The 15,781-nt window shown below is 46.8% G+C and overlaps 1 protein-coding gene across 1 annotated transcript; it reads left to right on the top strand.

Moving 5' to 3' along the window:
- The first annotated feature begins 1,772 nt into the window (after positions 1 to 1,772).
- On the top strand, positions 1,773 to 6,165 carry LOC139054156 (nardilysin-like). Its single transcript, XM_070530779.1, has one exon. The coding sequence runs from the start codon at positions 2,217 to 2,219 to the stop codon at positions 5,778 to 5,780; it is 3,564 nt and encodes a 1,187-aa protein (XP_070386880.1). The 5' UTR covers positions 1,773 to 2,216; the 3' UTR covers positions 5,781 to 6,165.
- The last annotated feature ends 9,616 nt before the right edge of the window (positions 6,166 to 15,781 follow it).

Raw genomic sequence — 15,781 nt, 5'->3', positions numbered from 1 at the left:
TTATTAATTATATGCGCGCAGCACTTGGCATGGCCTTCGAGATTGCCATCGCGTGCCGTGATTTGGCAAATAGAAAAAAAACTGTTTGGCATGGCCTTTAAGGTCAAGGGGCGCGTGATGACAGCGCGACTGCATAGGCGATGAATTTGCGTTATGTTACTACAACCAATGTCATTAGAGCGTTGTATTAGATTATATTTGGCTTTGAACCGGTGCGGCTCGTGGTGCGCACCGGGGCGCCCCGAAGATGATCGGATGAAATGACGCACCGGTGTGGTTTGTTGAGAATGCCATTAAACTACGTTATCATTTTTTTTCAAGGAATGTATGCTTGATTAACAGAAACAGGCAATACTCTAGTGTTCAGCGGCAACAGGTGGTGTCCAAATCCACACCACAGCAATGGCCCCCTCCGAATATTTAATCCGAGTCTTGAAGGCCATGTTTTTGCTGGCTCCATGAGGCGGTAAGAGTTGCGGGAGCCAAAATTGACTCGGAAGGGTTTGGGTGCGAGCTAGTTGGTACGGATCCTTCACATTTAAAACAGCGCAGAAAACACGGACTCTTTCTGTGTCCTCCTTTGGCGCTGTTTTAAATATGAAGGAGCCAAAAGATTTTAGACATGGTAGCTGCGCAGCTTCGAGCCACTCTGGGCTGAAGCATCCAGCAAGATCCCAGGCAAGAGCCAACGCCATGGCCAACGCAAATATCCATAAATATCCACAACCAATCAACGTTTATAGATACTTCAACCAATTGCCATAGCGCGCATAGAGTTTCCTACAAAAATTAATTTTTGTAGGAAACTCTATGATAGCGCGAGCAGGGTTGCCAGATTGGGCTATTAATAGCCAAATTGGGCTACTTTTTGTCCGAGTTAGCGTCAGAAGTTTTAAGCTACATCTTCTTGCTGTGTAAAAAAAAAAAATGTGTAACTAGTTAAGCACAAATGAAAAGCACGCTGGAATCAAAATGCAGACGACAGCAGGTTAAAGAAATTGAGCGCGTCTGCTACAAAATCAAAATTTGCAAGTTCTATGTTAGAGAACACATGTCCATGTGAAAAGGTCAATGATCGCGCTTTTTGGTAAATGTTCGACGTCTCCATCCGCGAGCTAACGTATACCCGCGCGCGCGCGCCAGCGAACATAGACTGTTGCAGTCTCCACATATGAGCTTTCGGCGTCCTACGTTTTAGGGATGAGATGTTTTTAGCTCCCGTTGACAGTGCGCTGCGGGTGATCTCGGCGCCAGAACGGAGGGAGAACACCGAGCTGAACCTAACCGAAATTTGCCGAATTTTCTGCCTGCCGTATGGCGCCTACGTGGCAATTTGCTCGGACCCTTGCTGCCGAAATTGTCCCTGCTCCAATGCCAACGTAGAACATATCCTCTTCAGTTGCCCCACAGCCATCCGTTCCCTTCACAACTCCAAACCCCCCTCTTGTCTTTGCTATCACTACCCGTATCAAATACCGCCGTCGAACGAGTGTTCAGCCAGGTATCACTAATTAAAACCGACCTTCGAAATAATGTTGAACGACGCATTATTGGTAGCGCTCCTCCACGTGAAGTTTGGCCTGGCCAGGAACGGAGGCTGTTGCAAGGATTTTAAACCGGGCCAAGAATTTTTTCCCGTTTCAGTTCTGACATTTTGTACGGACCAAGCAGTTCCACTTTTTGGCTACTTTTGGGCTACGCAAATGTTTCGCTTTTGGCAATGAGCTTTTGGCTACATTTGGGCTACTGCGAAGGCCAAGGTGGCCAAGGTTGGAGCGATCTGGCAACCCTGAGCGCGTCCAAGGAGCCGGCCAGCTTGGCTTCCAGGTATTGGGGTTCTGTGGTAGTATTTTGAACTGCCGCCTCGCCGTATGTATTCGTCAAAAAACAGAACATGCAGTTTTTCTTCGGCATAGAAAACTCCGTGTTAAGGACGCGTGAACTGTGAATGCAGGCATGATTCTTACAGTGAAGAATTGATGCCCGGTTCTTGCTTATGACCCAGGTGTGGAACTGTGTCTTTTTCGGCAGCACTGTGGCGGCGTTGTGCCATTTGGACATACTCGTTTCGTGTTAGGAAAACTCTTGCTGGCCGTAGAACATTGCTCCTTCGACATGTGCGTGAGCATTGCGATCTTACCGCGCTAAAATAACGCCCAAGCAGACGTATTTGCTCCTTGGAATACCTTGCGGAAAGAGACTGCGGGCGTGTTACAATGGAAGACATCGTCAAGTCACCGAACGATGCCAGGCAGTACAGGGTGATTACGCTGGAAAATGGTCTCACCGCACTGCTGGTGTCCGACCACAAGTCGCGCCCACTGTCTCCCATGTCCGGTTCCTCGTCTAGACATTCTTCTTCGTCACGGCAGTCCACGTCGTCACCTGCTAGCTCAAATAAGGTAAGCCACGACTGCCTCGCGGGAGCAGAACTACTACCGGAAGTGAATTTGGGTGAGGAAACACACGTGTCGTCGCTTCCGAAGAACAGCATTGCATCTTATATAGCAAACTGCCTCAGCTCTGCCAAATGCGAAGATGTTCCGCGCTCGAAAAGTCCGAAGGAGGAGCACTGCGAGACGAACACCGAACTTGGTTCTGGGTCCTCGAGCCAACCTCAGCCGATGGAACGACCATTTTCAGACGGTACTTCTGAGGAGAGCATGAGTGACGACGACTTAAGTGTCCATGGTGCCAGCGAGAGTGAACCTGAAAGTGATATTGAGTCAGGACACCATTCCCGTGCGGATAGCAAGCAGCACGGCAATGTGAGGAAAGAAAAAATGGCAGCGGCCGCTCTCTGCGTTGGCGTTGGAAGCTTCCATGAACCAGAGCATCTGCAAGGGTTGGCGCACTTTCTTGAGCACATGGTCTTTATGGGCAGTGACAAGTACCGACGTGAGAACTTTTTCGATGCTTTTCTGAACAAGCATGGAGGTAGTGACAATGCCTACACCGAATGTGAGAGAACAGTTTACAAGATGGAAGTGCACCAGAAGCATTTGAACCGAGCATTGGACATATTTGCAAATTTTTTCGTCTCGCCGCTTATGAGGAAGGAGAGCATGGAAAGAGAGTTGGAAGCTATTGACAATGAATTTCAGCTGGTGCTTCCTTCCGATTCCTGTCGTCTTCAGCAGTTACTTGGTAGTGCTGCCCGTGAAAAACACCCTATGAGGAAATTTATGTGGGGTAACACAGCTTCCTTGAAGAAACTGCCAGAGAAGGATGGCATAGATGTCCACGCTGCATTGCGCACATTCTTTGAACAGCACTACAGCCCCGCACTTATGACCCTTGCTGTGCAATCAAGGCATTCCCTGGATGAACTGGAATACATGGTCAGAGAGATATTTTCTGCAATACCAGTACGTAAACCTGTGTCTGAACTTGCAAGTTTCCTTTCTTGTGAGCCATTCCCATTGGAGCAGTTTGCCAAGCTGTATAAGGTGCAGCCTGTTAAGAAAGTGAACAATGTCTCAATTACTTGGGCATTGCCATCCCTGCTTCATGAGTATAGAACAAAGCCTTTGGAATACATTTCTTACGTTGTGGGGCATGAAGGGAGTGGCAGCATTCTGGCCTATCTGAGGGACAGATCCTGGGCCCTTGGCCTTGTTGCTGGAAATGAGGGAACTGGATTTCATCATAACACCATTTGCTCCTTGTTTAACATCACAATCTCCTTGACTGAAGAAGGGCTTAAGAATGTTGAGGAGGTGCTCACAGCTGTATTTTCCTTCTTAGCTATGGTGCAGAAAGCAGGACCTGTCAAGAGCATCTTTGATGAAATCCAAACAGTGGCCGACAACAACTTTCGCTGGTGTGAAGAGGAAAGTCCATTGGACTATGTTGAACGACTTTGTGCTAACATGCAGCTTTACCCACCAAAGCACTATCTAGATGGTGAAACACGTCTGTTTGAGTATGACCCTGCCTTAATTCAAAAGTGCCTGGACCAACTTATCCCCTGCAAGGCCAACATCATGATCATTTCCTGCCGCTATCAAAAACAAGGCATCTGCACCAAGAAGGAGCCATACCTTGAGACACCATACTGCACCCAGGAGGTTCCACTAGAGTGGCTTTCAGCATGGTCCAACCTTGTGCCTGATCCATACTTTGAGGTCCCCCAACGAAACAAGTACATTGCCTCCGACTTCACCTTGAAGGAAGAGAATGAGCACCAATCAGAGCTGCCTGTCAAGCTACATGAAGATCAACGATTTCGTCTGTGGTACAAGAAGGACACTAAATTCAATGTGCCTAAAGCTTGTGTGTACTTTCAGCTGGTATCACCTGTTATGTATGTGTCTGCTGAAAATGCTGTCCTTATGGACCTCCTTTGTGACTCCTTGCTCCAGAACATGAGTCAGGAAACTAATGCTGCTGTCTGTGCATCCCTTGACTTCACAATATCAGTGAATGAGAATGGTCTCATTATAAGAGTTGTTGGCTTCAATGAGAAATTACCAGTGCTCTTTGATGTTATTTTGCACCATCTAGCTGCCTTTGAAGTGAGGCAACAGCTCTTTGATAACCTCAAAAAGCACCTGCACAAGCGTTACTACAATTTATTCATGAAGCCATCGCACCTATGTACAGACACTCGATTCTCTATTCTTCAGCAGTGCCACTGGTCAAACATAGAGAAGCGAATGATCATCAAGGATGTTACTGTGTCTTCACTGCTCTCTTTTGTTGAGCAGTTCAGGAAACAGCTTTTTGTTGAAGGCCTTGCTCATGGAAACTTTACTGCTTCTGAAGCCATTGCCTTGGCTGAACTTGTTGTGAAAAAACTTAGTTGTACACCTCTTCCCACATGCATGATCCCAGAGTCTAGAGTGATGGAAGTTCCCCTTGGCAGTCATTATTGCAGAGTTGCCTCCTTTAACATTGAAGACCACAATTCGATGATTGTGAACTATTACCAACTTGGGCCTGGTACTGTTAAGCAGCATGCACTTACAGAGCTTATGATCGATTTCATGGAGGAACCTTGCTTTGACATCCTGAGAACAAAGTCGCAGCTTGGGTACGATGTTAACTGTTCAAACAGGAATACTAATGGTATTGTTGGATTCACAGTTGGTGTGTGCTGCTCTGCTGAGAAGTTTACTTGCTCATATGTTGATGAACAAATTGAGCTTTTCCTTTCTATGTTTGCGAAAAAAATTGCTGAGCTCACCCAAGAAGAGTTTGCAACGCAAGTTTCATCGCTAGTGAAACAAAAAAGCTGTTCTGACCTGTACCTTCAAGAAGAGTCTGACAGATACTGGGGAGAGATAGTTTCTTTTGACTACCTCTTTGATCGTCTACAGCGTGAAATTGACTTCCTGAAGACATTGACATTGGAGGAATTCAAAGAATGCTGTAAACTTTTCCTCCCTTTCAAGCACCCTGGAGAGCCACACCGACGAAAACTCTCAATTCAAATTGTTGGCTACGGAGAGGCAGCTATTGCAGAGTCCAAGCCTATTGGATATTCACCCACTCAAATTCCAACATCCAGCACTGGTGACATCCACAACGCCTCCGCTGAGGGCAAAACAATTTCCTACCAACGATGCATTGAGCACATGCACAATGTGCACCCCTGGAAACACCCCAAGCGCCCTCGGGATCAGAACAGCACTGAAGAAATCAGCAGTGAAGATTTGACCTATGCTCTGCAGTTCCTTGAGTCAGTGGTTGAAAAACAAGAAGCAGTGTATGTAAATGATATAACAGTCTTCAAACAAGGGCTAGCTACATACCCTGTTTGTAGGGTCACATCATGAAGCTCACTTGCTGCAAACACCACTTAGCCTGCCACTAGCACTGTTCTGTACTGCCACTGCTGCTTAATGTGTGGAAGCATTGCCTTAATATGTCAACCATGCAATGCTCCAAACTTCATTTCTTGCATTAATGTATGCCTGCCAGTGCAGTTATGTTTAACTAAAAGCTTTGAAATTTCTAACCCATGTTGGCTGTGAGCATTGCATAATATAGTCACTTATGCTATATGAAAAAGTGGTGCTCTTCTGGATTTCTGTGCCTTGTGAAGTGCTGAAGATTTAACCCGGTTGCTCACTCTCTGTCTGAAATTTCCTGATTAGCATTTTTCCTGTGAGAGGACACCATCTTAGTAGAATAATAAATAAGTTTGGAAGATGGTTTTTATATTCTGTGTTTTAAGAGCTTGTAATTACACTTGTTGCAAAAATTTGCCTCATATATTCAGTATGGAGTGTATGTTCTGAAAAAGTGTAGAAGGGGCCTGCTTTCCTGTGTAATAGTATATACTGTTCCTTAAAGAAATTGTCCATCAGGTACCAAAACATTGGTGCAAAGCTGCAGGTGTGCCTTGTTACAGGAAAATGTGGATTTATTTGCTGCATTTAGAATCATGCCTACTGTTCTATTAAAGGATGTTGGCACAGGATTGCACTTATCTGTATGCTTTAAATTTAGTAACATTGCTGCCGCTTATGAAAAGCTAGTGAAATAGACTATTCTTCATTGTTGCGACGAGCTCCTGTTCCTTTGCGATGTCCATAGTCCATGCACAACATTCCCTTGTTGCATCAGAAACATCAGTACTACTATGATTGTTTCTTATGCAGTGGTCCCTTGCTGAGCAAATATTTCGCAGAGCGAATTGGACTTGCTTGCAATTTTTGACTCGTAGAGTGAACCCAGTTCCTGGGAATGAACTAAACTCATGCATGTACAGACTCTCCTTAACACGTACTCGCCCTCCATGTTCCTGGACCACCATTTTCCCTTGCCTAACCTCGCTCTCACATTGCTGCCGTCTCGCCTTCTGAAATGTGTTGAAGGGAGAGGCAGGTGACCTTAGATCTATTCTTCTTTCTTGGATCTTTTAAAAATTCCCTGTCAGAGGGAGGACAAAGTGTTTCAGGGCAGTGTCTTCCGCCTCATCTAGCTGCAGGAGACAGCTAGATGAATGTACAGATGGGTATAGAAACTGGTGGAAATGGTCGCCCTTCCTCCATCCTCTACCTCTATCTGGATCTCGAACATCCTTCATTATTGGTAAATTGTCAATAGTTTTTTTTTCTCATCTGCATTAATAATCTTCACATTCTTGCACCAATAACCATACTCTGGGAGCGAATTGAGACATTTCTCACAGGAAACAGTGGAAAAACATTTCCCACGAAATAAACATTGTGCAGTACAAACGCGCTGATGGAGCAAATTAAATGAGTTCTGCAAGGCGCCACTGTAAATGGTTACTGTCAGCGTATTAGTACCAGTATAATTATGTTTCTTGCCCTTGAAAACAAACTCATTGGATATCTTTTGCTATGCCTGTTGTGTCATGCAACACCTGATGCAGATTAATGCTCTGCTAGTGCATGTGTGGTTGAGGTACTTCAAAAGCTTGGGATATTCACCTGAGACCCTTTGTTCATTCTATTAGACATCAGTTGCTTTTTAAAATAAAATCAAAAGCAGTGTAGGTTAGGTTAGGTTTCAGCTTACTCAGACATCCTGGAATAACTAAGTTTGCAAAGATGGATCTTCCGGGGGGACGGCGCACACCTGACAGGGAGAGATGTTTGGAAGAAGTGGTCTGATTCTTTAACTAAAATATATTCAGCCCAGATTTGAAGCCAGACACGCGTATGATTATATCATTACTGCAAGTTTTCCAGATAACTGACCCAAATTTGTGAAGTATTTTCAGCGCTGATGACTGAAGGTACATCTGAAGTACAATTCAAGTGCCGCAGGATGACGCATTCACTGATGCCATGCCAACATCAGCATCCTCTACAGGATGCTGCATCAACTATGTGTACAGTTAAGCTGGAGCAGTTTTACTGGAAGAAATGGTCACTTTATGTACATATCACACACACGGTGTAAGACAATCTCATTAGGTATGGACAGCACACCTTGCAGGAAGGGCTGGTGATGTCCCTTGATTTGAAACGATGCCACAAGATGACGGATCATAGGTCTTTGATGAAAAGCGTGGCAATGCTTTATTATGGTGAATGTGCCCTGTTCTGGCATTTTTTCTTAGAAAATTGCGCAGAGCGGCTCAGTGGAAATGCAAGTGTACGTGCACACAATCCTCATGTCAACAGCGGAAGGTAGAACCACTGTAGGCAGATTGCTGCCTTCGCTACGCTGCCGAGTTGATTGAACAATGTGACTGTGCATCAACTTGACTCCGTTGTTTTGTAGCTGTGCCGACTATGTGCAACTTGCAAAAGACACCTAAGTGCATTGGACGCAGTTTCATATGTCTAACTAGTATTTAAGTAAATAATGCGTTCTTCGGATTTGTAACATACTGGTCGGTAACAGTATCAGACCTTGAAAGGCACCATTAGCAGGCTTCCGTTGGGTCTTGGGGGAAAAAGCCTTTTCAAGGTTCCTTCAGCATATCAGTAGTACTAGTAAGGTGCATTCTTCAGTTTTGACGTGAATTGTGATAGGACCATTCGAGCTTATCTGAAAGGGGCTCTAGTCGCAAGTATTCATGCATGTTTTGTATGCTTCTAGTAGTAGGAATAGTAGTGAAAACAGCAGATGCTACTCTGCAAAGTCATGTTTGAGTGCTACTACACATATCTGTGATTGGTTTTTGCAGAGCTATTGTAGGGGTGGGGGTGCTGACAACTGCCAAATAGTTTGAACAAGGACATTTTGAATATTACACCCCTGTTTAATGCAATTAGCATACTTGAGATACTTCATGCACTTTCTGGTGACCATCTTTCACAGCGAAGCTGTTTACCTGACGGTCCTGTATGGAAGCCGTATGCATATGGCCTCGCGGGTGGTGGGGTATCTGGGCTGGCTAACGTTCGTAAAGTGAACAAAAAGAAAACGAACGATACTACGGCGCGTAAGAAAAGCACGCATGATTTCGCCACGAGCCGCACCTGTGCAGTGGGGGAGTGCAACCGCGCTGGCCGCCGTTGATGCCGGCTGCGACTGCTGTCGTCTGCCCTCAATACAACGGCACAGAAGCTGTGGCGGAAAAACGGGGGTGTGCGCCGTGGTGTGTGAGCACCGGATTGTGCATTGCAGAGGTAGACCATTGCAGCAGTTGCCACTCCAACAAAAATGGGAAAAGTGGGAAGACCACGCATTGTGCGCACGGCCGAGGAACAAGCCGAGTGCGAGGAGAGGCGTCGACAGCAGAGACGCGACTGTAACGAACGACAACGTGCCCATGAGAAAGCCGAGAATGCTGCCAGTGACTTTGCCTTCGAAGGCCAGCGAAAGCAGATGCGAGAGTCCAATCGTCGGCGTCGAGCGCAACCTACTGATGAAGATCGCGCACTAGAAGCGGCTCGGAAGCGTCAAGCTAGGTCGTTCGAGTGTGCGTTCAAGCGGCAGATGCGCGAGTTGCCACCTGCTTCGAGTTTCACAGGGGTGAATTCCAAATTCAAGAGAATGTTTCTGGACGTGGCGTTAGCTTCGCTGGCTAATCCGCCACCATAGGAATGGTTCGGCCCGAATTCCCGACCCCCTCTGGCTGGGTCTTTATTCTCCTCCCAACTTGGGTCACTGGGTAGCACATGGTCTAATGGTTAGAGCATTGGGCTGCTGTGCTGAGGTAACTTGGTTCGAAAACAGGCGTCGGACTAACATATAGAGTTTGAAAAAAAAAATAAGGAAAAGAAAAAAAACTGGGTCACTAGGTATGTGCCGCTTTTCTGTGATCATAAAATACTTTATTAAAAGAATTCACCCCCCTTCCACTACTACTGTGAAGCGAAGCTCGGGATCCGCGGCTCTTCGTTGTTGTGAGAAACTCTATGGTTGTCGTAGTCATAGAGTCTCCTACAAAAATTTTTGTAAGAAACTCTATGGTCGTAGTGCCTAGGATGGATGGATGTAAGGTAGGAGCGTCCCCTTTGAAACGGGGTGATGGCAGTTGCCACCATGCTCAGTAGTACCTCGGCTTGCCCTCCCTCATGGCGGGGTTGGCGGGGTCGGCAAGTCGACGACGAGCCCGTTCTCGAGCGAGTTTCCCGCGGCGTTCGTGGAAAGCAGCCTGTTCGTCGGCCGAACGCATGGGGCGCGGCCCGCTGCCGTTTCTTCAACGTAGCCTGCTCTTCTGCAGAACGAACCAAACGCCCCTCCCCCCCCCCCCCCCCCCTTCGATATTCCATCGTCCGTTGGCATTGCCGTGGCGCGGTACATTGCGTACGGCGTTGCATGCGCGTTCATTTCACGAACTTTAGTTCCTCCTGTCCCACCTGGCCATAGCAAGATCCGGTAGAGCACGGTCCAGATAACGCAGCGCAACAAAACACGGTGACCAACGCGAACCTGCCCGCACGGCGCCTTTGCCATGGTACGAAACCTACGGAACAACACGTGTAAGCGCACAGAACGATAACTAAGCCGCCATTGTGGCCCGAAAGGCGTGGCCACAGCAGCAAAGAAATAAAAAAAACAGCAATAAAAAAGAGGGGAGAACCTACTACGTCATTTCCTCCACACTTTTCTCCTAGCGCGCCGAGGGGGTAGGGCCTCTCCTCAGTTACAGTGTACTAGAATAGGCTAGTACACTGTACCTCAGTTTCCTTCCTCCATGCCATGATCTGAATGCGGGGCCTGAACTGGCGGGTTTCTCGTGCGGGAAACGGCGGGCAGGGTTGCCAGATAGCCCGAACAAAAAATCGCCAACTTTTCTTAAAATGTAGCCCAAAAATAGCCAAACCCCAATTTTTGGTGATCGAAACGTGGCCAAAACGTTTCATGATGTTCTGCAGGTTTCTCTTAGATGGTTTAGATGGTGTCCAAATCTCAACGCGCTTTTTTCCGGCTCTAAAACTACTCCCACCGCACGCAACCAGCACCACACTGGCCTCAAGATCTGCGTAAAGAATTCTAGTGAGAGCTGCCACTCAGACATAGATGTTTCAATAAACCGAAGAATTTCTTTTCCGATGTACTCATGACGTTATTGGTATTTACTGAGCCACGTTCTGAGCTAACTTTAGTTCACGCCTTGCTTTACCCGAAGCATTTTTCTATGAGTCCAGAAAACTTTTGCCAGCTCCAACCTCGAGGATCAGATTCGGCTGGTCACAATCGAGTGCCCAAGAGGTTGCCCGAACTCAAGGCGTCAAAATAGGGATGCCTTTCCTACAGGCTTGGTTTATAAAATAAACATATTATTTCTCTCCCGCTCTCTTTCTTTCTCAATTTACTCGAAAGCAGCTCGAAGCTGAGTTAGCAAATGCTGCTGCTTGAAGGCACACCGGACTCTGGAGAAAACTTAAAACTTTTTCGCATTTTGCCACCTGGATTACGGCGCTGGCAATAATGCAGGCGGTATTAGTATCGAAAAGAGTTGAACTGCGCAATATTTAAACAGGAATTCTCTAGTAAGATTCGTGCAATATGAAAAACATCTATGTAAGTTTCTGTGAATGCAGGCACGAATCCGTGTGTTGCCAAATTTCGGCGGGGGGGCTGTGTGCCTTACTTCGAGTGCGATTAAAAAAAAAATGTAATTCCACTAGGGAACACACAAAATCTATTTTATAAGTCCCACACAGCTGTTATCAAGTACAGCGTAAACCCCTTTGTCTCACAAATTCAAGCACTATACATCAGAATAGGATGTCAGTAGAACACTATATAGGATAGGATAGGAATAAACTTTATTTGTCCAACGGTTGTTGATGTTGGTGCCCGGGGCTAGGCTGCCAGGGGTCCATCGCCCGAGGAAAATCTTTCGAGATCCTCGGCAACGGCCCTGGCCCGCTGGACGGCCCACTCCTGGTCTTCGGGTGCCTCGCTGAGGAGGGCGGCTTGCCATCTCTCAGCGAGGCGCCCCGCTTCAGAGGGTTCTGCTGTTGTATTCCCCCTTCCTCTTTGTCCTTGTTCCACGTGGCCTCGGCATTCCCAAAGCACATGGGCCATATCGGCCGGTTCGTGCTCGCACCACGGGCAGCCGGGCGACGGGTGCAGCGCGGGCCACAGGCGGTGCAGGTGGTAGGGGTTGGTGAAAGTGCCCGTCTGCAACCGTCTCAGGTCGACCGCCTGGGACCTGTCTAGGCGCCCGTGGGGTTGGGGATATTTTCTTCTTTCTTTCCTATAGTGACCAAGCACCTCCCGGTACATTGCCGGAAACTCCCTGACATCGCAGTTGGCGTCCTCGTGATCCCCAGCTCCGTCCGCCGCGATTTGTGTTGTATTGGTAACAACAGCGGCCGCGCCAGACGGGGTGGCAGCCGCCGTCGCCGTCACTTAGGGTGCCTCGATGCCTGCCCGCCACGGCGGCGCGGCGGGCAGGCATCCAGGCACCCTACCGTCACTCCTCCGCTGGGGTCCCGCACAACAACGGCAGCGGCTGCCCTCTGGGTGACCGCGTCGCGGCGGGTAAGCTGCCTCGCGACGAGGTGGGCGCGCTCGTTGTGGTTGGGTGGAGTGTCGTTGCGTCTTCGGCCGTTAGCATTGTTGGTGTCATTATTATCGTGGCTGTTGTTGTTGTTACTGCCAAGCTCCCCGACGTGCGCGGGGAACCACTTGAGGGACTTGTTTGTAATCGTGCCGGATCCGAAGTCCCCGGCCCCGGCGTTGAGCATGCGTGCCACATCCGCGGACACCCAACCTTTGGTGTAATTCCGAATCGCTGATTTGGAATCGCTGATGATCAGGTTATCTTCCGCACCTCCGTGGAGTACCGCAAGGGCTATGGCCATCTCTTCCGCTGCTTCGGCCGACGGCAGCCTCGCTGATGCCGTGACTCGGATCGTTCCCTTTGTATCTACGACTGCCATGGAGAAGGCGGGCACCGCCGCCGTCGGCCGGCCGTGTCGATGCCGTTGTTGTTTCCACTGCGATATGTAGAAAAATAATAAAACTTGGACGTAACAGTACCACAAACACTTATTATGTATGTCGAACGCAGTTTCTTTCTTTTCATCACAGCTCGAAAATACGCGTGAGCAAAGTACAATAGTAAGACGAACAAAGAGGTATTACAATGGTCATAAAGTATGTGCATATAAAAAGTAAGCCATAATCGCAATTACTCGTAGGCGCATAGCTTAAAGGGAAAAAATTGCCGCAGAAGTACGGTATGAAAATCGACGAGTTCTGAACCTGACGATGGCAAGGCAATCACTCACCGACCTTTGGTGAGCAAACTGCCTTACCATCTTCACTGTGGACGAACATCCTTTTCGTATATTTACAGAGTTTATCATTGCAATAATATGCAATGTTCAAAAACTATCATGAAACAATCGCAACTTTCACGTAAATCAAAGCTGCTTGACTAAAACAAAGAACGAAAAAAAAAACACGACGTAGAGTCCCAGTTGACTCTTCTCACACTGATGATTTATGCAAATGGATTAAATATACACTCTAGCCCCGTTTGAGTTAACTCCCACTGCCACTTGGACCATATAGAACTGCAGAGTTGAAACGCGACAGAAGCTGTTCATCTGTCTGAAAATCTTTGCAGCAGTCCCCACTCTGCCGGCCTAACTTAACACAGTGTCTCATTCCACATGCGGTTTCTCAGATCACTCTGTCAACGAAACCTGACTGAACAACACGGTTTCGACAGCTGCGTTATGGCTGCGTTCGAAAGAAGCAGTGCAAGTATCTGGGGTGCGCTCCATCACTGGAAAAGCTGGCGCCACCGTCGGCGTCGCGTGGCATGAGGGATCACGTGGACACAGCGGCCGCGTGGAGAAGCGTGGTGACGTCGCGGGAGTCACTAGTGATCGCGTCACTTGAGTCAATGATAGGGAGCAAGTTTTTAAGGTTAGAAGATGTGCGACGGCGGTGACGTCGAGTAGGTCACTAGTGACCTAATCATGTCACTCAAGAATAAGCTGTTACATTCTCAGAACCATTTCGTTTGATATGCATGTTGGAAGCATAAGAGTGTATGCAAGACATGTAGTCATGCTTAGTGAGCTATATTGAATCGCTTAGTGATTATGTCAAGTGCCTGAGTAATGGTGAGCAAGTTTTTACCCTTGCGAACGATGTCGATCGATATGCAAGACGATAGGGAAGGAAATCGCATGTCATGATCGCAACCCAATTCGCGTAATATCCGTCACGATTCTGACTCACTTATGTGGGTCACTCTTGTCACTCAGCACGTGCTGGTGGGCGAGTTGGTCTCCTTCCTTCGTCTGTTGTTTTATTTGGCGCCTCCTTTGTAATCTTATCACTCGGAAATGCACCTCGAAAAGGAGGAAATCAGCGAGCGGTATAACACATTGAAGTGTTTCTGGAAGTGTTTCTGTTTCTGACGACACCGGTAGCGTGGTAACTGTGCTCCCATAGTGCTGACGTCAATACAGTGATCACATCAATGAATAGACGGCATTCATGACGCTTGTTACCCCTTATGAAAATGACTGTTGAAATGTTGTTGGCATATTGTTGACGAACTGTTGACTCAATAGCCTTTCAACAATACCTCAACAATTATTGAAACCACAGAGCACTAATTCAACAGTAAAGTTGTTGGGCAGTTCACAACAAAAAAAGTCGTTGACTAAATTCTGTTGGTATAGTGTTGAATAGTATTGAGTATTATTGAGCCATTGTTGAGTAGTTTTCAACAATAAAGTCGTTGACTAAATTCTCTTGATATATTGTTGAATAGTATTGAGTATTATTGAGCCATTGTTGAGTAGTTTCCAACAATAAAGTCGTTGACTATATTCTGTTGATATATTGTTGAATAGTATTGAGTATTATTGAGCTAATGTTGAGTAGTTTTCAACAATAAAGTCGTTGACTAAATTCTCTTGACGTATTGTTGAAAAGTATTGAGTATTGAACCATTGTTGAGTAGTTTCCAACAATAAAGTCGTTGACTAAATGCTGTTAACTTATTGTTGAATAACACTGAGTCACGAGCAATATTGAGTTTCGAAGTACATGTGAAAAACACAGGCACATATGTATGTGTGCGTCTTTTTCACATATATGTTGCTTTACTGATCACTTAATCACCATTGCATATATACAGGGTGTTGTTTCACGTTACTTGAACCATAGACGTATATACACGGGTTTCAGCTAACTTCACTCAGAGTTTAAAAATATGCCGATGCACCATAAGACGATGCGACCAAATGCATGTTGCTCACTCTTGTACGTGTCACGCTATTCTTGTATTTTTCCTAAGTAGCTAACTAGTCAAGAAAATTAGCCATTCTGAATGAACAAAGTTAGGCGAAAAATTCCAATTAGAAAGTTCTAGAGCACTTTGCAAAACGTCCGATTAGGCAATTTCTAACTTTCTATCTATTAAGTGTTAGTGTTTTTCAGCTTACTGCGGATGCCCGAGAAATACAAAAAATATCACCTGACATACCCGCTTGCGCGCCGTGCGTGCAGCGCTCCCAAACGAGCATACCATCGAGCAGGGTGTGTTGCCGCTTAAAAGGCGACAGGGCAGTGACGAAGGCGTTGGCTGTGGTATTGATCGCCAGCGACGTGCTTCCCTCGCTGCGGTTCATGATGGCGATAAGCAGACGGGTGTTCACACCTGTGAAATGGTATGTTTTCGTTTGTGCGCAGAAGGCTTAGGAGCCGTGCAATCACGACTCGCAGGCGGGCATGTCACGTGGTGCTTTTTGTATTTTTCGAGCATCCGCAGTAAGCTGGAAAACACTAATACTTAACAGATAAAAAGACAGAAACTGTTTATTCGGACGTGTTGCCAACTGCTCTGCAACTTTCTAATTGGAATTTCTTCGCAACTTCCTTGCTTCAGAAGTTGGTTAATTATCCTTGACTAATTAGCCAA

The sequence above is a fragment of the Dermacentor albipictus genome, chromosome 1 (assembly GCF_038994185.2).
Source record: "Dermacentor albipictus isolate Rhodes 1998 colony chromosome 1, USDA_Dalb.pri_finalv2, whole genome shotgun sequence".
NCBI classification, from domain to species: Eukaryota; Metazoa; Arthropoda; class Arachnida; order Ixodida; family Ixodidae; genus Dermacentor; species Dermacentor albipictus.
The sequence above is the reverse complement of the archived record's forward strand: the minus strand, read 5'-3'. Positions and strand labels throughout refer to the sequence as shown.